The following is a 22,398-nucleotide window of genomic DNA, read 5'->3' as shown; positions in this document are numbered from 1 at the left end:
TCCATCTCATTCAGTATAAACATTTGCGAAATAACTCCTCAGTCAACCAACTGTACCGTAACGCAGTTACACAAGATATCAAGCACTTTTAATTATAAAACCTGATAGCTTGTAAAGTCTATGTCCTTTGGCATGTATCTGTGCACAGTGCATCAATCAGCTACAGGTGAGTTGTTGCCATTTTGTGCTTTTTTATTTAAAAATCTTTACTCTGTGTATTGTAAGTATCTGGACAACCCCATGTAACAGGGAATTGACCACTTGATGTCACTGGAGGTGGACCTGCCAGTATAAAAGGAGGCAGGAAGTATTGTGTTGTCAGTAGAGAAGCAGTAACAGCAGAATTAGTCATATAGGAGAGCTCAGTAGCTTTGTACAGCTTTGAACATGGACTAGTCATCGGATGTCACTTGAGTAACAAATCCATCAGGGACATTTCAACCTTTCTAAAGTTGCCCAAATTGATTGTTGGTAATGTGATTCTGAAGTGGAAATGCAATCAAACAACCACAGCTAAACTGAGAGCAGGTAGACATAACATACTGATGGATATGGGCTGCAAACATTGCGGAGGGTGATTGTAAAAAAAGCACATGAAAGCAGTGGAAGGAATCACTCATTAGTTCCAAAGTGTTATGAAAAGTCCAGCTAGCACAATGACTGTGCACAGGGAGATAAAGAAGAATGAGATACAGCTCCTCATAACCTACACATTTCTATAGTCAATGCTGAGAGACAATTAAGGTGGTGTAATGGAGCTGGACTGTGGATGGCTAAAAATGAGTAATTTGGAGTACTGGACCACCCTGTATCCTGTTGCAGTCTTATGGAAGCGTTAGAATTTGGCAAATACCTCAAGAATGTTACCTACCCTCATGTGTAGTGCCAACAGTGAAGTACAGAGGAGGTAGTGTTATAATATTGGGGTGCATTTTGCAGTTAGGAAGTAGTTCCCTTAATTAAACAATACTCAAAGTGTACACCATGGGCTCCGCAAGGCCTCAGCAACAGTTCTGCCCAAATGATAACAATAATGCTATAATCAAAAACTACATGGCCAAAAATGAGGTGACAAGCAGCACAACAAATCTAAAATAATGCTACAATCAAAAACTACAGAGTAAAGTTTCTGCTTGAGTTTGCAAAAGCGATGCACAGTCCAATTTGGCATGGTTAGTCCCTGCACAGCTCTCTGACTGCAGTACATTTAAATCATATTTGCTACTGACTACAGTTTCAAAATTTTGTGTGAATATTATTTTGTGTTCATCATATTGTAAAATTTAACTGCTGTGTTAAAAGATAGAATGAAGCATTGGCTTAGAATGAAGCATTGGCTTAAAGGTGTTTCAACAAAATCTTGCATCAAAAGTTCAAGGGTTGTTCACCCATAAGATGTGGCTAACCTCAAAGATTTCCAATAAAGATAATGAGATTCAAGAAGGTGATGTAATGACTTCAAGCTCCATGGTTTCAAGTTGTAAGATATCTAATGACTCACTAAAGTTGAAAAAAGAAAGACTAACAAATCTTGCATCAGTCTCAGGTTTGCTGATTCCAGCAGCTCACCTCTCTACACTTCTCAATAGTTCCAAGGTACCTAAGATGTACCAACATTTAGAAACTAGATCCTGCAATTGGAAAGACGTGAGAAAGGACAATTATTAAAAAGTCTAAAAACTATGAAGTATGTGACCAAACCGAATGAAAAACCCACAGAGGCTTCATATTTGGCCAGCAATCACATTGCACATGTGGGCAAAATGCACACTATTACTAAGAATTTAATAAAAACGTGTATGGCAGACATAACGTAATGTATGCTCGATGAGAAATCTGCAAAGCATCTTTCTACAGGGCTGCTTTCAAATGACTCACAAAATCCTGGATGAACTACTCTGCAACAGAGAAATAATCACTTGCAGTTCTTTGAGTCATCAACAAGTTCTGACTGTATTTATCTGGCAAACTATTCACCATTGTGATGGGCCACCATTCTCTGTTTTGACTGACTAGTTTGAAGGATTTGTCAGACCAACTGGCAAGATGGGCTCTTCAGTGTCACAACTGTATAAAATAGCGCATGCAAACATGATTGCCTTTAAAGAAATGCTTTGGCAGAACACATCAGCATGGATGAAATCTCAGTCATCACTGGATTAAACGATGCTGTTGCTGAACAGAGGGAGGATCCAGCACTGTTGGGAACCACAGATGCCTTGAAGGGGGAGAAACCAACCAAAGTAGAGTTCCATTTAATAAATGGAACATTATATAAGAGGAACTATGATCCAATGGGGTGGAAATGGTTGCTTGTCATCTTGGCTCATACATGGTCAGCTGTACTTAAATATTTCCATGACAGTCAGATGTCCAGTCACCTGGGATTCGTGAAGACTCCAGACAGAATCAGACACAGGTATCACTGGCTTGGATCTACCATCCATTAGACACTATGATGTGAGCCACTGTAAGGAATGCCAGTGATGGGAGAGGGACGAAATAATCTCCGAGACGTCTGGTACCAATTCCACCTGCAACAACACCATTTCATCACATTGAAATCAACATCTTGGGGAGGTTCTCAAAGTTGACAAATGGGAATCAGTGGATAATAGTCTGCACTGACTGCCTCACCTACTACACTGTCACCAAAGCTTTGATGACAGCTGAAGCTCTGTAAATTGCAAGGTTCCTTATCAAAGACATCATTTTGAAGCATGGAGTACCATGTGTGGTGATCTCTGATCATGGAAAGTTTCCCAGTTGAGACTAGTAGCAAAGGTAATTTCACACTGTGACATTGCCCACAGGATGCCAACTGCCTACCACCCACTGACGAATGGCTTCACAGGATGCATTAATAAGTTGTTGCCAAGTAAGCTCTCAATGTATGTTGATGTCAAACAGAGAGACTGGCATGCAATACTCCCCACCATGATACTTGAATTCAACAGACCAAAGCAAAATGCTACAAGCTTCACACTTTTCCTTCTGCTCCACGGTCACAAGGCCATAAGGACAATGGAACTAGCCAGAATGCCGGAGCTGGTGGTCGTGTGTGTGTGTGTGTGTGTGTGTGTGTGTGTGTGTGTGTGTGTGAGGTATGCTTGCTTATGTGCGTGTGAATGGTGTGTGTGCGCCTCTCTTTTACTGATGAAGTCTGTGGCCGAAAGCTTTATGTAAGTGTCTTTTAAATGTGCCTGTCTGCATATTGACATGTCTTCTTTACGGTAAGTAGCAATCTGTCTTTTCCTACATTGTTGATATTCCTACCTGGAGTTTCCATTGTTTGATTATTTAGTATTAACTATTTCTGGGAGATTTTGTGAAGTTCTTATCTTTCTAATGCTTGTGTGTTCTGGAATATTTTATGTTTGTCTAAATAGTAGCCCTCTTCATTCAAGAGATCAGTTCTGTTCTGGCTGTACATCGGTGTTTGTAATAAACATGCCTTCAGTGATAAGTGTTGTATTTAATTGTAAACCCTGCTTTCAGATTTTCAACTTGATTCTGGTTATATTATCGCAAAATTCATGTGCTACCTACATATAACTTACTAAGCTAAAAATCTAGACCATGAAAATGATCTGTCTACATTATTTCCTGTGTGTATGCTGCCTACAGTATCTGCTTCTCACATGACTGCACTGTGTAGGCTACTCACTCGAAGTTTATTTTCACATATAGCCTACATGTTCTATCATTGCACAGAATACACAGTTGTATCACATTAATGTAGTTTTGTTTATATTTCAGGAAAATTATCAATCATGTGAAAAGTCTCGACACAACTCGTCCTACTACAATTGCTCAGTCAGAAAGCTGGTCTAAAGATCAGGCAGTAAGTGTGAATAACATTTTGGTTTTTTACCACTTCTTAATTTCACATTAAATTACTGTAGAATAACAATACTTACATTCATCGCAAATTGTTACATGACAAACAAAAAGCTCTGCTATTTGATATCACATATTATCAAAAAATAATTTGTGTTGGTGCCTAATAAGAATGTTCCCAATTTCACCTGGACAAACCGTGTACATGAAATTTGAGTACACAGTACGAACTATTTCATTATATATTTCAGTTCTGGTTACAGTAATTTCTATTTTATAACAACTCTCTTTTAATCAAAGCATCAAGGCCCCAGATTAATATTTATATTATTTTACAAGACTGCTGCCACTGAGAATTGTGAACACAAACCCTGGCACCAATCTTCTGGGATAATAAAACTGGTGTGCATTCACTCTAATGATAATTACAGTCAGGGGCAGATTATTATATTCACCTGAAGCTGAAACTAAGAGAAAATCAAAACAGGTCACATAAGGGCTGTAAGATACATAATGATCTGAATTCACATTATACCGGTCAAAACAATTTGGGGAGCTGATGTGAAGTTAATTAAATAAAAATAAACTTTAATTATCTTTGATATACCAATACAAAATAAGAAAGAATTGTGTTATATGATACAGAGAATAGTGCATTGTCAAAGAAGGGAGAAGGGTTATTCAAACAAAAAAATTTAATGAAAATTTTCCCATTAGATGGTGCAGTAAGCTTCATAATAACATAAATAAGTTTGGCTGCATATGACAGATGAACTGCAATATGATGGCTATGGTGTGAGTTGCACATAAAACCAAGTGCACTGCATAATTCGCATGACCGCTCTAGGTTGCAATTCAAGAGTTATGACACTGTTAGTTAGGTTCCCCCCTCCCCTCGGTAGTTTCTAACTCTCCTTAGGCCTAAAACTACATAAAAAGCTGCAATGACATTGCTTTTTAATTGGTGTGAGACTGGTGGAAGACATGTTCAATATTTTACCCAACATTTACTGCCACAAGTTGAAATTGAGAAACAACATGTTGCACAACACACTGGAGTGTCTGAGGGGTCACATTGAAAATGTTCTGTGCAATGTGTGCCTTCAATTTTTATAATCAGAGCACTGAACATAGTACCTTTCAGATAACCCCAAAGTCAGAAGTCAAACAGATTAAGATCAGGTGATCTAGATGACCAGGCTGTAGAGAAATGATGGCTGATAATTCTAGCATTTCCAAAATGCCTCTGCGTCAGCTGTAATGTGCAGAGGAGTGCCATCTTGCATAAAAATGATGCTAACCAAGATATCCACACTGTTGAAGGTTTGGAATGACATTGCTGTGCAAAAGACCCCCATTGCATTTAGCAATGACGGTACAGGTGGGAGAATCTGCAGGAAAAATATGGAACTATGGTAAATGATCCATCAGCCCACAGAACACAAGTTAATTCTGCAAAATGAAACACTACCGGTTGATTTACAAGCAGATTTTCTGTTGCCCATATACTGCAATTCTTTGTATTGACATGTCCTTGGAAATGGAAATGGGCTTCATCTGTCCACAGAATGTCCCCATGGCCATTCATTGTCCACTACCATGCCAGCAAGAAATTTTAGACCAAACATTTATCTTACTGGCAGGTTAACATGAAGCAATTCCTGAAAATGGGTAATTTTGTGCAAATAACAATGCAGAATGTTTCATACAATTTTATGCACCCTGCTCGCAGGTGTGCCCAAAGTATGGGCAAGTCTCCATGCACTGCACATTTGCATACCCTTCCTGCAATGCTGAGGCCACATCTTTTTACTGATGTCGGGTTAATTTTTTCCTCCCTGCGCCACACTGCACTTCAAAAGAACCTGTCTTATATGAATTTAGTAACCGTTTCCTCCAGACCCTTAGCAGACCTCAAACCACTGCCTTTCTTTATACCCTTCAGTGTCCAGAACTTCTGCAGAGCTACTGGTGCACAGTTGACATTCTTGTAAAAGAGCTTTACCAACAAAGCACAATACTGCACTGAGAAAGACATGTTGAGCTTCATAGGTGCAAACTTTTACTTGGCATATTCTCCCGCTTATGTTCATTAAATTTTTTTGTTTCCATAATGTTTCCCCCTTCTTTGATAATATTCTATTAACATTTGATGTTATTCTCCGCAGCAATTCTTTTCTTACAGAATTTTGTAACTGGAACTTTAATTATAATCATCCTCTACATATATTCAGTTTTTCAGAGTTCATGCTTTTTCCAGTTGACATTTATCTCCACTCCTCAGACACCAAAATACAACTCTTTTTCAGTGATCCAAAAACCACAATGTTACTCTAACTAAGGTTTTCAATCATACAGTACTGTGTTATTAATTCAATATACTCCATATTATGAAAAGGATAGGCAACTGGTGGGGGTAAGGAGGAGGCTGGGTTGGGGAGGAGAAGAGATAGCAAGGGAGAGGTGGGGGGACAGTAAATTACTGCTAGTGGGAGCATGCAGGGACAAGGTGGAGGGAGGGTAGAGGAGCTAGGTGCAGTTGGGAAGTTAGACGGTGAGTGGGCAAGAGGGGGGGGGGGGGGGGGTAACAGAAAAGGCGAAAAGTAAAAAAGACTGGATGCGTTGGTAGAACAGAGTGCTGTGAAGTGCTGGAATGGGAACAGGGAAGGCTGTAGATGGGTAAGGACAATGACTAATGAAGTTTGAGGCCAGGAGGGTTACAGGAACATGGGATAAACAAATGTATGTCAAGGATACTGGATGGTAGTTCTATGGATCACTTCTGCTATCCTCTTGGAGACAGGTGTGACCTCTGCTTTCGTCCAGTAATAGCCACAGTTTTCTGTTTGGGGGATCTATGGTAGATTATAGTTGACAAAGGGGCTAACTCAGCTGAAAATTGTGTATAGAAACTGAAAGGGATTCCAATGGGCCCCAAGGCTTCATTTAGTTTTAACAATTTCAGTTGTTTATCAACACCACTGACACTAATTTCTATTTCACTCATTTCTTCAGTGATATGAGAATTAAAGTGGTGCAATACTCCTGGGTTTTCTTTTGTAAAGGAATATTTGAAAACAGAATTATGCATTTCCGAGTTTGCTTTGCTGCTCTCAATTTCAGTTCTTGTCTTGTGACTGGATATTAACTTTAGTGCCACTAACAGCCTTTATATATGAACAGTATTACTTTGATTTTTGTGAAAGATAATTTGATAATATCCTGCAGTGATAGTCACTGAAAGCTTTACACATTGCTCTCTTGACTGCAAGATGCATTTCATTCAGCATTTCTCTATCTATAGCCCCATGCTTTGCCTTATAAATATCATGTAGTAGTCTCTGCTTCTTTGGAAATTTCTCTGCAGTGACTGTATACCGTGGAGTGTCTTTTCCATTATGAACTTTCCTACTGGGTACATATCAGTCCAGTGCTTTGTCAACTATTCTTTGAAACTTGATCCATAGTTTCTCTACACACTCTTGTCCGGAGCTAAAAGTTTCAAGTTCCTCATTGAGGTATGGCACTATTTTATCTCTATCTAATTGCTGAACACACATATCTTCCTGTTTTTTTAGCTTCCTTGGTGTTTTGATATTCATTGGTACCATATAGGAAAATATTACATATAAATGAAACTTCCTGGCAGATTAAAACTGTGTGCTGGACCGAGAATAGAACTTGGGACCTTTGGCTATTCATGGGAAAGTTAAATGTTCCTCAGACAGTATTTTATTTGTGCACTGTGATGTTTTTGAATGTAGGATTATCTGATGATGGTACCTGGTACTGAAACTGGTAGTCATTTTACAAAATATCAATTTGACATTAGACTACAGAAAATAAGGTTTTCTTCCCAAATACAAGTAAAGTACTGTGTATGTTCCTCTAACAGCCACAAATCATATAACTGTAGTAGCAGTACAGTGTTTCAATCACGTTTCTCTCTGCAGAGTCAGTTCTTGGATATTATTGGAGTGAACCGTTACCTTGGGTGGTATGAGAATGGAGGGCTTCTTGAAACAATTGAACCACAGTTCATAATGGAAATTGATATGTGGAGAGAAAAGTACAACAAACCAATAATAATTACAGAATATGGAGCTGAAAACATTGTTGGGTTGCACTCGGTAAGGAAAAATAGTTTAGTAATTGCATTACGTTTATCTGACAAAGTATTTGATAGTGACAAATTTTACGTGACATTATCAGTTTGTATGCTTCCAGTACCCAAAAAACTGAATAAATCAGCAGAATGTAAATCTTACAGTAGGATATGAATTGACTTTTTTCTTCTTCTTTTATAGAACTTGCTAAGAAACTACACCTCCAATCCAGTTTTTTTGTTTCTGAGTACTTGCATGAAATTTAAAAAGAAATGTAATAAAACTAACAATACACTGTGCAATCAATGCATCTGTAATATTTGAGTGCGCAAATGATTTATACAGGAATGAACTTAAAAAAACACAACAAATCTAACTTTGAGATTCAGTTTACATTAAATTAAAATGTGACTGAGACAGACCTTCCTCAAAGAGATGATCTCTTGTACTCTTCATATCTAAGCAGTGTTAATTATACTAGTGAGAGTATAAATACTTTAGGAGTAAATGAGGCCACTGACTGAAAAGCAGAAGCATGGAATCGTCAACAGGCACACGAGAAAAAAAAGAGAGAAAAGTTACTAGTTTTCAGAGTTAGTTCTTTTCCCATGCTCGTGTACACACACACACACACACACACACACACACACACACACACACACACAGGCACGCCTATGCCCATATGTAGAGCCAACTGGATGCACAATGCCACGATTGCAATTCGGCAGGTGGACTGAGGTGTAGTGGGGGGTTACATTTGGTGGGGTGGGTATAGGGAGTGGGAGGCGGGAGCAAGTAGAGGTACTGGAAGTGACTAGCAAGTGGCTTGGAGGGAGGAAGTCAGTTTACTGGCTAGGGGGTGGCAGGTGCTGGGTTAGGCACATAATGCATTGGTGTTGGAGCTGGTGGGGAGCAACGCATGATGAACGTGACATGGAAAATAAAGTGGGAGGTAGGATGGGACAGAGAAAGAGGTGGAGGATATGAGGACAGTCAGTTAATGGAGATTAAGGGCAGGACAGTTCCAGAAATGAAGGATGTGTTGCAAGGACAACTCCCATCCGCGTAGTTCAGAAACACTAGTGGTGGAGGAAAGAATCAAGATGGCCATCTTGATCCTTTCCTCCACCACTAGCGTCATGGAACAGCCATTGAAATAGAGCATGTGGTGCTCAGTTACATGTTAAGACATCAGGTTGTCTAATTTGTTCTTGGCCACAGTTTTGTGGTGCCATTTGTTCTTGTGGTCAGCTGGTTGGTCACCATACCAACATAAAAAGATGTGCAGTGATTGTAGCAGAGTTGCCATGTGACGGTTTCTGTCTGTACCAACTCTGCTGCAATCACTGCACAGCTTTTTTATGTTGGTATAACAACTAACCAGCTCTCCACCAGAATGAATGGCCACTGTTAAACTGGCCAAGAACAATGTTTACCACCCATTGGCAACATGCTCGATTTCAATGGCTGCTTCACAAACCATGTCATCTTGATCTTTTCCTCCACCACCAGCTTTTCAGTACTAAGCAGAAGTTATTCCTACAACATATCCTTCACTCCCAGAACCATCCTGGCCTCAACCTCTGTTAACTGATCGCCCCACACCCTCCCCAACAGCTTCATCTCCCTCTGCACTGTCATCCCCCTCCCAACACACCTCTCCATGTCACATGCATGTCTAGCCTGTGCACTTGCTACCCGTCCCTCCCTCATTCCTCGCCAGCAAACTGGCTGCCTCCCTCCAAGCCACTAGCTATCCACCCTCAAGCCCTCTTCTTTCCTCCCACCTTTCTTTCACTCTACCCATTGCACATCACCCAATACAACCCCAAGCCCACCTCAGTCTATCTGCCAAACTACACTCCTGACACTGTGCATCCAGCCAGCACTATGTAGGGGCACTAGCATGTGCGTGTTTTTGTCCTTTTTGCATGTGCCTGTTGACAAATCAAGACTTCTGCTCAGCATAAAGCATGTTATGTCAATATAGTTTATTTAAAAAAGTTATTCTTCTGTCTTTTACATATGCCCTGTTTCTGTCTGCATTTCACAAGACATGGAATAAACTTGCATATAAAGAGTGCTTTTATATTTGAATGAAGCAAACTCTGTGCTTTCAGGAAAACTAGATTTTCAATCAATGTATTCCATTCTGTTCTATTACTAGCAACAGAATCTCGTATATATGAAAATAATCTGCCATTGATTATTAATCCAAAGTCTGCAGTACTAGATGAGTCAGAAACAGCACTAATGGCATGGAAGTTTGGCCAACAAAATCTGCATCTTGTTAAGTCCTAACCTACACTACCGCCCATTAAAATTGCTACACCATGAAGATGATGTGCTAAAGACGCAAAATTTAACCGACACGAAGAAGATGCTGTGATATGCAAATGATTAGCTTTTCAGAGCATTACACAAGGTTGGGGCTGGTGGCGCCACCTACTACGTGCTGATATGAGGAAAGTTTCCAACCGATTTCTCATACACAAACAGCAGTTGACCGGCGTTGCCCTGTGAAACATTGTTGTGATGCCTCGTGTAAGGAGGAGAAATGGGTACCATCACATTTCCAACTTTGATAAAGGTCGGATTGTAGCCTATCATGATTGCGGTTTATTGTATCGCGACATTGCTGCTCGCGTTGGTCGAGATCCAATGACTGTTAGCAGAATATGGAATCGGTGGGTTCACAAGGGTAATGTGGAATGCCGTGCTGGATCACAATGGCCTCATAACACTAGCAGTCGAGATGACAGGCATCTTATCCGCATGGCTGTAACAGATCGTCCAGCCATGTTTCAATCCCTGAGTCAACAGATTGGGACGTTTGCAAGACAACAACCATCTGCATGAACAGTTCGACGACATTTGCAGCAGCATGGACTATCAGCTCGGAGACCATGGCTGCGGTTACCCTTGACGCTGAATCACAGACAGGAGCGCCTGCGATGATGTACTCAATGATGAACCTGGGTGGACGAATGGCAAAACGTAATTTTCTCGAATGAATCCAGGTTCTGTTTACAGCATCATGATTGTTGCATCCGTGTTTGGCGACATTGCGGTGAACGCACATTGGAAGCGTGTATTCGTCATTGCCATACTGATGTATCACCCAGTGTGATGGTATTGGGTGCCACTAGTTACACATCTCGGTCACCTCTTGTTCGCATTGACGGCACTTTGAACAGTAGACGTTACATTTCAGATGTGTTACGACCCATGGCTCTACCCTCCATTTGATCCCTACAAAACCCTACATTTCAGCAGGATATTGCACGACCGCATGTTGCAGGTCGTGCATGGGCCTTTCTGGATACGGAAAATGTTCGACTGCTGCCCTGGCCAGCACATTCTCCAGATCTCTCACCAATTGAAAACGTCTGGTCAATGGTGGCCGAGCAACTGGCTCGTCACAATACACCAGTCACTACTCTTGATGAACTGTGGTACCGTGTTGAAGCTGCATGGGCAGCTGTTCCTGTACACGCCATCCAAGCTCTCTTTGACTCAATGCCCAGGCATATCAAGGCTGTTATTACGGCCAGAGGTGGTTGTTCTGGGTACTGATTTCTCAGGATCTACGCACCCAAATTGCGTGAAAATGTAATCACATGTCAGTTCTAGTATAATATATTTGTCCAATGAATACCCATTTGTCATCTGCATTTCTTCTTGATGTAGCAATTTTAATGGCCAGTAGCGTATTTGCTCCTGTTTTTGAGAGCAAACAGCAATCTGGTACAGTGGTTTTGGGTAGAAAGTAATCCTGAATTCCAATACCTCATGTATGTTGTCATTGTGAATTTCATACTCCTACAAACTTTTCCTGCAGATGTCCTCAGTACAAATAAAACAGCTATTAAAATGATTATTCAGTTGAAACAATCCTAAACCAGGCAAGTTTGCAAATTTAAATAGTAACTGAAAGGCTGTAATCTAGAAGACTTAACTTTGGTAGCCAAAAACAAACATGTGTGGACAAATTAAATTAGGTGTTTATTTTCTATTCACTTACAGAGTCACTACATATGTTTGCTCCTCTGTGGTACATACCCACATTGTTACGATATACATCACCAACAACACTCGCGAGGTCATCATCAAACGGGGAGAAATAACCATCAGTAATACACACTGTTCAAAAGAATTATGAAAACATGACTTTGGGCACTGCCATACTCTAGTGAGTAATAATTGAGGAGTGGGTACATTGCCAAATTATACCATCATCTTTCAGAAATTATGTACACAAAAAAAACATCATTATACCCTCATTCATTTATATAACAAGAACTGAAGTGCCTGAGAAGTGTCAAAAACAAAGTGGAAATAATCATTCATTCCTTTATCCTGGGTGCTTTTCATTGGACGGTGAGAGCTGCAATAATGTATATGCCCTCCACAAGCATCATCACTGCCCAACACCTATGTGGCATGCTCCATATAGGTTGCAGATGTCACCCTGTTGTATTCATGCCCATTCTTTAATGAGAGTACTTGAGAGTTCTCAGAAAGTCTGTGGTGAAATAGGATGACCACGAACATGTCTGTCAAGCATGTCCCACACATTCTTGATGGGATTTAGGTCAGGGCTCACTACTGGCCATTCCTTTACTTCAATGTCCTGGCATTAAGAGACATCCCTGGCACCTACTGCCACATGGATTCTGGAATTATCAAGCTTGAGAATGAATTCAGGGCCACTACCATATGCAGCAGCCACCACATGGTCCAACAGGATCTATTCAGTGTACTTGCTGGCGGTAAGGCGACCACGCACAATGTCGAGATCCAAATGGCTGTCAACACTGAAACCACCCAACACCATCACACCATCACACTGGAAAAAAATTTGGCAACTACTGCTCACCACACAAGGACACAGCCATTACCTTGGAAGAGAGAAAATCTGGACTCATCTTTGAATGACACATTTTGCCAATGATGAAGTTGTCAGTTGAGACAGGAATGGTGGAACTGTAGGTGAGCTGCCAGACATTTTCATGTCAAGTGGAGTACTCATACAGCATGTCTGGGTCATAAGGTGATTTCTCATAACCTGGTTCTTACTGTCTGACTGGACATAACAGCTCCAATGGCCTTTATGAAAAGGGTTCTGCCCTTATGAAAAGGTTCTACAGTGCTCTGGCAGTAGTCATATGACACCACAATGCAGAGATGGCCAAATACCAGTCTTCAAGTGAGGTTGTAAAGCATTGGCAATTTTGTTCAACACACTTTGTGTACACACTTTTCTCCCCATAGTGTGTCCAGAATCTATGGAAGGCAGATGTAGAAAAATTGGCATACGTAGTGACACAGCAGAAATTCCATCCTTCTTGGATGAAACAGACTGCCCTTGCAACTTGTACTGCATTAAAATGTTCATTGTATGTGCTTGGTTGAATACAATGTCCACAAGTGACAATCTGCATATCTCACTAGCAAACCTTGTCATACCACTGCTCACTTCTTTCTTGGGGAGTAGGAGGAGCCAATAGATGGCAAATGACATTAGTTGTTGCATACATTGAAAACAAAGATCTAAAATTATGCAATAAGACCACAGGTACTGCCTGTGTCAAAATAGCTGTGTATGTAAATCCCCCACATGCCTGAAATCTTGCCTCTACTGCCCCACCAAGTAGTCTATGTTGGGGACTTTTAACAGTCATCATATGCAACAGAAATATAAGACCAATGATAGCAACAATAGATGGACCAATGATATCAATCTACTTCTGCTATTTGATGCAAAAGGGATCTTATAAATCAGCAGCCTGGAACCTATAATACAACCTTGATTTGTGCTTTGTGAGCAAAGACGATAAGAACATACTGCTGCAAGCAACCTGCAGAATACTTCAAGACTTCCCACATAGCAAACACTGATCAGCTCTAATTGAAATAGGAATAACCATCCCCCTGATCAGGTCCTGTTCCCACTCAGATGAAATTTTAAGAAGGCAGACTGGAAGAACTTCTCCAGCCACCTTGGCAAATGCTTAGGTTGGATTCCACCCACTACCGGAAGCTCTCAAAGATTCACAAGAATCGTGACTGAAACAGCAAAGAGGACCGTCCCTAGATGATACTGCAAGTAGTGCATACCAGGATAGAATGTTCAAAGTGAAGAACTATACAAGGAGTTCCTCCAAGGCGGGGACAGAGAGATATCTGATGATCTGCTACTCACACTAGACATGGCTAGATGTGAGAAATAGACAGAAACAGTCCTGAACATGGCCTTCAAAATACCTAGCAGAGAAGTGTGGGCACTTTTAAAGAAACTAGGCAGAAGTCCTAAGGATGCAAGAGGCAAAGAGGCCTCATACTCAGGCGGAACTGGAAATGATGAGGTGATTTATTCAAGAACCCTACAGGACAAAAGCACACACCACCCATATCGAACATGAATTTACAGCTCTGACAACATCTAGCACCAACCTTACTGATTTTTCCCAGCCTTTTAGTGTTGAGGAAATAACAATGGCACTCAAAGAAGTTAAAACAGGAAAGGCACCAGGGCCTATGCAATGTATCCTGAATTCCCCCTTAACTGTGGTAAATATACCAAAGATGGCTGGCACAGTTCTTTAGTGATATCATAATGAGAGGGAGAATCCTGAACAGAATTAAAATGTCTAATGTCATCACTATACTTAAGCCAGTGAAACCAAGCAACAAGCCACAATGCTACCACCCAACAGCCACTCTTAGTTCTTTAAAGTTCTTAGTTCTTGAAAGAGTAATCTACAAAAGAATCTCGGCTACAATACTTGAGAAAATTCAGATTGAACAAGCTGGCTTTCACCCAGAAAAAAAGTTTTACAGGCCAGATAATGTCTCTCATGACCTATACAGAAGCAGGCTTTCAAAAGAATTTTAAAACATTCAGTGCATTTACGGATCTTTCAACAGCTTATGACACAGTATGAAGATACAGTCTTCTCTACAAAGTCACTCAAATTGTTCCATGCAGAAAAACAGTTGAACTTATTAATAGCATGTTTGCTGGGAGGTCGTTCAAAGCCATACTGGCAACAGCTCTTTAAGGACTGCCTCAGGGATCTGCCCTCACCCCACTCCTGTTTAATCTGTACATATCCGATATGCCTGAAACTTGATCTCATAAGTTCGGATACATCAGTGACTGGGTGCTGCAGTGAGACACTGGAATTTTTGGATAAATGGAAGCCACCTTAACAACTGATCTGGCAACGATGGGAACATTCTTTCAGAAATGGAGACTGTAACCAAACACCATCATTTGTGCAACAGAGCAGCAACATACAACTCTAGGTCTATTTTGGTGACAGACTACTTCACTGCAATCAGCAGCCACAATATCTAGAGGCTACATTGGACTAGACCCTGTCCTGCAAGAAGCATCTGGAAAACACTGCTGCAATGATATGAACTAGGAACAATATCCCATGAGCTATGCAGAACAACTTGGAGTTCTTCTGCTGAAACTCTGCACACTTCAGTACTTGGACAAGTTACTCTGCTGAAGAATATGGAGCTTCTGCACGGCTAAATAGTGCACTCACGCAAACTCTCTCGAGGCACAACTGAACAAAATGATGAGGATTATCGATGGCACAATAAGATCAATCCCCATCAAATGGTTGTCCACACTGTGCCACATTCTGCCCCCTGGACACTGACGAGAAACAGCTCTGCACCAGGAGTTGAAACATACACAAGGCAACTAGAATCTCCAAATCCATCAAGATGCGGTTATCCTAGAAAGAAACCAGATTTGATCAAGAAAATAGCCATGGAACAGTACACGTCCTAATTCACCTTAACAGACTCATGGGAAAAAGACTGGACAAAGACTTTGTCCTCCACATTGCCAAAACTTGTCCTGCATTAGAAAGAAACCCCATGCCTTTGACCAATCACATAGAACATGGACAACATTTGGCATAATACGCACCAGTCATGGCAGACGAATAGACTCTTTCATGTATAGGACAGTCGAGCAGCCTAGCAAATCGTTTGTCATATTGTTAAAGAATGTTGCAACAAGGTCTACTGTGGAACTTTCAACTATTTCCTGACGGTAGTGAATGATGCAATTGATTATATTAAAAATTTAGATGTCTGTCTGTAAATTACATGGGTTATTGTTTGTGATATCTCTAATAATCTGTTAAAAAACACACAATAAATTAATTAATTAATTTTTATTCACAACAATCAAACTTATGAATAGTGGCCTTACAGTAAAACAAACAAAACAGATGTAACTGGATTTCTCATGAAACTTGTGAAATTTAGCCAGTGCAGTTAAAGCTTGCATAAATGACAACATGTGATAGCAGATTCCATAAGTAACAACTTATTTAACTGATGTGTAAGTACAAAGTTCTGAAATACCTCACCTTCACAAAAGTTCAGTAGTCTGTCTGATGAAAAAGATACAGTTTAAGATCTCACATTATTGTCCTACAACTCACATTCAAAATGTTGAAGTCTTTCAGTCTCTCCTGAGTCCACTAAAAATAATTCTAAATCACAACTGCTGCTCAGAATGTAACACTTGCAAAATTATTTTGTTATAAAACTCTCTCTCTCTCTCTCTCTCTCTCACTCTCTCTTTCAAGATACATCAGGAAATATAAACAAACATGAACTGTTTATATTGAGTGTCTTTATGTACCCTATTCAGTGGTGTGCTCAGAACTGTTTTGGTGACATATGTCTACATTAATGACCAAATGATTAATTATATAATTAACTACTAAATACATCTTAAATCTGCACGTATGACACATTTGTGTAACCATATGTAATTAAAATAAGCTGTAATACTGATTGCACTTGAGGCCATGACACAAGGTGATCAGTGTTGACAATTGATTTCTTCAGCTATTGTTTAATATCTTGTCTGTGACTATATGCATCTGGTATCTGTGGGTTTTGAATTTTTGTATGTTTTTTTGTATAAGTAGGTCTACTGATTTATACACACTGACACAAGTTTCTTAATCCTCAGAGCATAACTATTAGCTAATTTGTCTCCTTGACATAACGTGACTAGATTTCTGCAATGTTAGTATGGGATATATTCCTAATTTGACAGGAAGCCCACCATTGCAGTTTTGCACCCTCAGTGAATGTAGTACTAGTCAAGTTACCTTTCCACAGCAGCTAACGAATTCTGGGGTCCATTGATCTTTCTGTTACCTAAGGTGACTTGTGCCTACCAGCCAGTGCCAGTGACTCCCACACCCCATGCTTTCAACCACTGGTCACTGACCCAAGTAGAGGAAGAGTCACTAGCTGCATCAACAACAAGAGTGGCATCAGTAAAATCAGCAGTAGTAACATCAGTAACACCAGTAATATAAATGTCCTCAATATCAGTAGTGATACCAACTACATTCCACCAGTTACAATCCTGGTACTGCAAAACACATCTCCCTGGTGCAAGCAACCAGCTCTGCTCTCTCTACAAGATATTATTACAGTTTAATCCCAACTATATACAGCACATCTCGAAAAGTTGAAACCCTTGCTACCAAATACATCGAACAGCACTTCAGACACCAGATCCACAAATTATCAAACTTGTTAACATCCTACTCCTACCTCGGAGCACCACTATCCATCAAGACTTGTTCTACCCACAGCGAACCCCCACGTCAACGCCTAATAGCACTCACACTCCAATTAGCTGACCTTTTCAACTTGTCATAGTCTCCAAACTCCCTCTCAACACTCGATGAAACCCAGAACCCAAACAAACTCAAAAGCTTGTTCCACCAAAAACATCAATTCCACAGAAGTTTCAGCCCTGTCCAAAGGCATCACTTAAAGCACCATAGGTAAGGTTAACGATGCTAGACTCATCAAAGACCTACTCTCATCTCCTGATCATTACAGTGGAAACACTTCTTTGCTACCAATCCCTCCAACCATAGCTAACCTAAACCCTACATTGAACATTTCCCCTCACAATTCATTCCACCATCCAACCATGACCCCCCCCCCCCACCCACCCACCCTTCCCACCTAACCACCCCTGGTCACCTTCCCTACCTTGTACTTGGCCTCGCCATTCTTCCCCAGGTCCCTTCACAATAACACAAACCTCTCAACAGAAGAAGGGCAACAATTCACAATCTCAAAACAGGCCCTGATTTAATCATCCTCACTACAAACAAAGGCTCCAGCACTGTCATTATGAATCACAGTGACTACTTGATGGATGGCTTCTGCCAATGGCCTGACTCCTTCAGCTACAAGCTCTGCCATAGTGACCCCAACTCAGATGTCCAACATAACCTCCAATCCATGCTGAAAACCTTATGCCCATCCCAGAATCTCTCCCAAGTTCATCTGTCCCAGCCCAATGACCCCCTGCACACCCACATTCTATATGCTTCCCAGAACTGTTCTACATGCTTCCCAGAACCCATAGACCTAACAATCCCGGATGCCCTATTGTAATTGGTTATTGTGCTTCCACTGAAAGAAGTTCCACTCCTGTTGACCAATACCTCCAACCAATCCCTTGAAGCCAACTGTCTCACATCAAAGATACCAACAACTTCCTTTACCAACTCTCCACCATCTCCATTATCATCTGGACCCCTACTCATTACTGTTGGTGCCACCTCCCTAAACAGCAACATCCTTCATGCCTGTGACCTTTCCACTAGTGAACACTACCTCCCCAGACTTCTTTCTGACTTCAAACCCACTACCTCATTCCTCATGCACTTTACCAACTACGTGATAACACACACTACTTCTTGTTTGCGGGAAAGGTATATACACAAATCCAAAGAACAGCTATGGGCACCTGCATGGCATCCTCTTACGGCTACCTAGAGGAAACCTGCCTGTCTGGTTCAGATTCATTGGTGATATTTTCATTATCTGGACACATGCTAAGACATGCTAACCTCATTCCTCCACAACCCCAACACTTTCTCCCTCACCCACTCCACTTGATCCTCCACAACACCCAACATGCCATCTTCTTGGATGCTGATCTCCACCTCTCTGATGGCTCCACCCATACTGATATCCATATTAAACCAACTAACCACCAACAATGCCTGTATTTTGACAGCTGTCACCCTATCACAACAAAAAAATCACTGCCATTCAGTTTGGCCACCTGTGGATAGCTTACCTGCAGTGACGAGAATTCTCTTTGGAATCTGTCTGACTTTCTTTCTGTCGGTCTGTCTGTCCATCCATCTGTTGAGGCCCCATTTTCCTCATGAATGGACACACATACCAAGTTGAAGTTTGTCAAATTCCAAGGTCTATAGTCCCTTGACAGTGTCGTAACTGCATATGGTTATTTATTTGGCATATTTGATACTCATCAAAATCTACAGGGTACTTCCCACCGACCTAGAAACGTGAAATTTGGCACGTAGCAAGCTTTCACAGTAAAAGTACAGGAAAAAAAATCAGAAAATTGTTAATTTGTATTCATATGACACAAAAACATTTCCTTTGTCATTTGTTATCCAACCTCAAACTTAAAATTGAAACCTTCTTGAAGGTCTTGGAATTCCCGGGACCAACATCTTCGTAGTATCAGTGTCAGTAACAGGCAAAAATCATTGCGATTCTCAATTCTCAGGATATCTGAATCAGTGGCAGATACATATGGGGGCCACCCACATTGCCACCCACATCGCCCCCACCAGTCAGCTCGCACACTATTCGTTCATTTCTTTCGTCAGTCCACTCAATTGAATCGAGTATTTGTATTTTGTAAGTTTCTGTCTGTCACATAGGGATCAACTTAATGGCTTAGTTCTGTTGAACACTCATCCTGACATTGATTGTCCTATTGACGATGTAATTAAGCAATTTGCCAGGAAGAACAGGCACGTAGCATTCATCATTTAATGAAGAGAAACCACAATTGTAACTTTTTTATATGATAAGATGGTATTGTCTTGTAAAGTAGAGTCTCAATTATCTGATCTTCGGTTATCCAACCTTCTGTGTTATATGACCCTTTCACCGCTCCGGCATTGCGCCAGCCGATGACAGGTCAGTGACTAACATGTTGTTTGTTGATACTCAGTTCATTGTCACAGTCTGCTACTCCTCACTCCTCAGTGCTAACTTAGATCTGAAGTGGAGTGGACGTGTTGCGCTTTGTTTACTGTAAAAATTTGTGGTGATGGCTGCAAAATGGAAAAAGGTGGTCGTTTCAATGGAAGAAAAACTTAAAGCTCTAAAAAGAATAGACAACGGTGAAACTTTATTAAAAGTGGCGCAAGATTATAATGTCGGGAAAACAACAGTTGAAGACTGGAAAAGGAACCGCAATGAAATTGAGAAGTGGTGTTCTCAGCGAGCAACCTTGGCTGTTTTGGAAGATTGGAAAACCATGAAAAAATGTGATTATGAAAAAGTAAGTGACGCTTTGTTCCTATGGTTTACTCAACATAGAGATAAAGGTGTACCCATGTTGGAACCTATTTTGCAGGAAAAAGCCTTACAGTTTCGTAACGAACTAAACGAAGGTAAACCTGATTTCACAGCTAGTGTAGACTGGCTCGATAGATGGAAGGAAAGATACGGAACTCGGCAACTTAATGTCTGTGGTGAAAATCTTTCAGAAAATTTTGAAGCTGTTCAATTGTTTAGGAATAAACTTCACAAGGTATTGGACAAGGAAAACTTAACAGGCGATCAAATTTTTAACTGCGACAAGACTGGTCTCAATTACAAAATGTTACAGGAAAGTCAAGAAAATTCTCCAGATGATGAAAATCTACAGCAGCAAACCGAAACAGAAAATACTACCCCGCTTTCATTGTTACGAAAAGTTCTGGGATGTGCTGACACCACAGAAGATGACATAAATGAATGGATTGTCCAGGATGAAGAATTTGAAGTGACAGATGAAGAAATAGTCAACAGTAAACGAAAAATAAGAAGACAAAGAAGCGGATGTAGTGGAGTAAAGTGCGCCCAAGATTCCTCACAACGAAGGACACAAGGCCTTAGAAACTGCTTTAAAATATGTAGAGCAACTGGAGGAAACATTGTATACTGAGGTTTTACTTCTTAAGAGACTACGTGATTTAGCAGCAAAAAAACGGCAAATAGCAGGCAAACAAAAGTCAATTACTAACTTCTTCGCACAGTAAATATCTATTCAGTCTAATTTGATTTGTATTGTATTGAATGTTTAACTCATTGGCCTACTTTAGTTTAATTTTTGTGTTTTTTTGTATTATTTTCCGTGTTATCTGATCTTCCCGCTTATCCGACCTTGCCACGGCCGGTTTAGGTCGCATAATCGAGACTCTACTGTATATGTGTATAATCAGTTTAAATAAAAATTTCTTAAACTTTGAAAGTGACTTGATTATTTTTTATTACGGTAAAAGTAAAGATGGCCCAAGGTATCTTTAGCGCCACCTCCTTGAGGTTTTTCTGTATCCACCACTGACCTGAACTGTCTATATATATATAATTAAGTTTGTATGGAATGCCCAGAGTGTGTGTCCTACTTTCATCTGGCCAACATTTTTACATGAAAACAGTTATTTTATATAATTTTTATTATTTTAACAGAGATGTTTTTTATCTATTGATGATTAGAAATATATAGTAGCAATAATGCAAATCATAACTAAATCTTTTCTTCAATGCAGCAACCTGAATTCATGTGGTCAGAGGAGTACCAAGGAGCTTTATTTTCTGCATTCTTCAAAGCTTTTGACAAACTTCGAGAAAGAGATTACTTTGTTGGGGAAATGATATGGAACTTTGCAGATTTCCAAACTGCTCAGAGTAAGTAATCAACAGCAGCATAATGATTTAAGGCACTGATTGCCAAGAGGCTGCCACTGGTCACAGCAAAGCCCCATACCTGACACCAGCGCCTGGCCTTTTGCAACTTGACTGTAGTAATAATAATAAGAAGAAGAATAGGCCTCTGGTACGTTCTGCCAGTCGTAAAAGGCGACGAAAAGAAAAAACCGCTAATAGGGCAAACTCCCCTTTTAGTGTGATTAGTTGGTTCAGGACAGAACTAATGAAGCCTTGGACAAGTGCTGTCATGGTCGGGGAAGACGCTTGAACCCTATGCCCGTCCACAATGGTAACGACACTGCTAGCCACGCGGAAAATGATTTAAATCCAAATAGAGGTGTTTTGCAGGATATGCTTCCTGCAACCACCCTAGAAGGAAAACAAAGACAGAGGATGAGATGGTCAGATGAAGTTAACAGACACCTCATGTTCTGTTATTACCAAGCAACAAACTTAGGAATCAACACAGCTGGATACAGATCACAAGTATACACATCATTTATTACCAGATACCCAGAATTAAAATTTTTAACAGAACAACGACTAGCTGATCAGATCCATGTAATAATCAAAAATAACAGGATACCCCAGTCAGAATTAGAAAACATCAAACAACAAGTACAACAAA

The 22,398-nt window shown here is 40.4% G+C and overlaps 1 protein-coding gene across 1 annotated transcript in view; it reads left to right on the top strand.

The window, feature by feature from the left end:
* LOC126444234 (beta-glucuronidase-like) overlaps nt 1-22,398 on the top strand; it is a 105,490-nt gene that overhangs the window by 78,162 nt on the left and 4,930 nt on the right. The window contains exons 9-11 of the mRNA XM_050090964.1: nt 3,760-3,844; nt 7,794-7,970; nt 21,611-21,749. Of these exons, the coding sequence (XP_049946921.1) occupies nt 3,760-3,844; nt 7,794-7,970; nt 21,611-21,749 (401 nt within the window). The remainder of the gene's footprint in view (nt 1-3,759; nt 3,845-7,793; nt 7,971-21,610; nt 21,750-22,398) is intronic.

The sequence above is a fragment of the Schistocerca serialis genome, chromosome 1 (genome assembly GCF_023864345.2).
Source record: "Schistocerca serialis cubense isolate TAMUIC-IGC-003099 chromosome 1, iqSchSeri2.2, whole genome shotgun sequence".
NCBI lineage: Eukaryota > Metazoa > Arthropoda > Insecta > Orthoptera > Acrididae > Schistocerca > Schistocerca serialis.
This window is presented reverse-complemented; position numbering and strand designations above follow the sequence as displayed.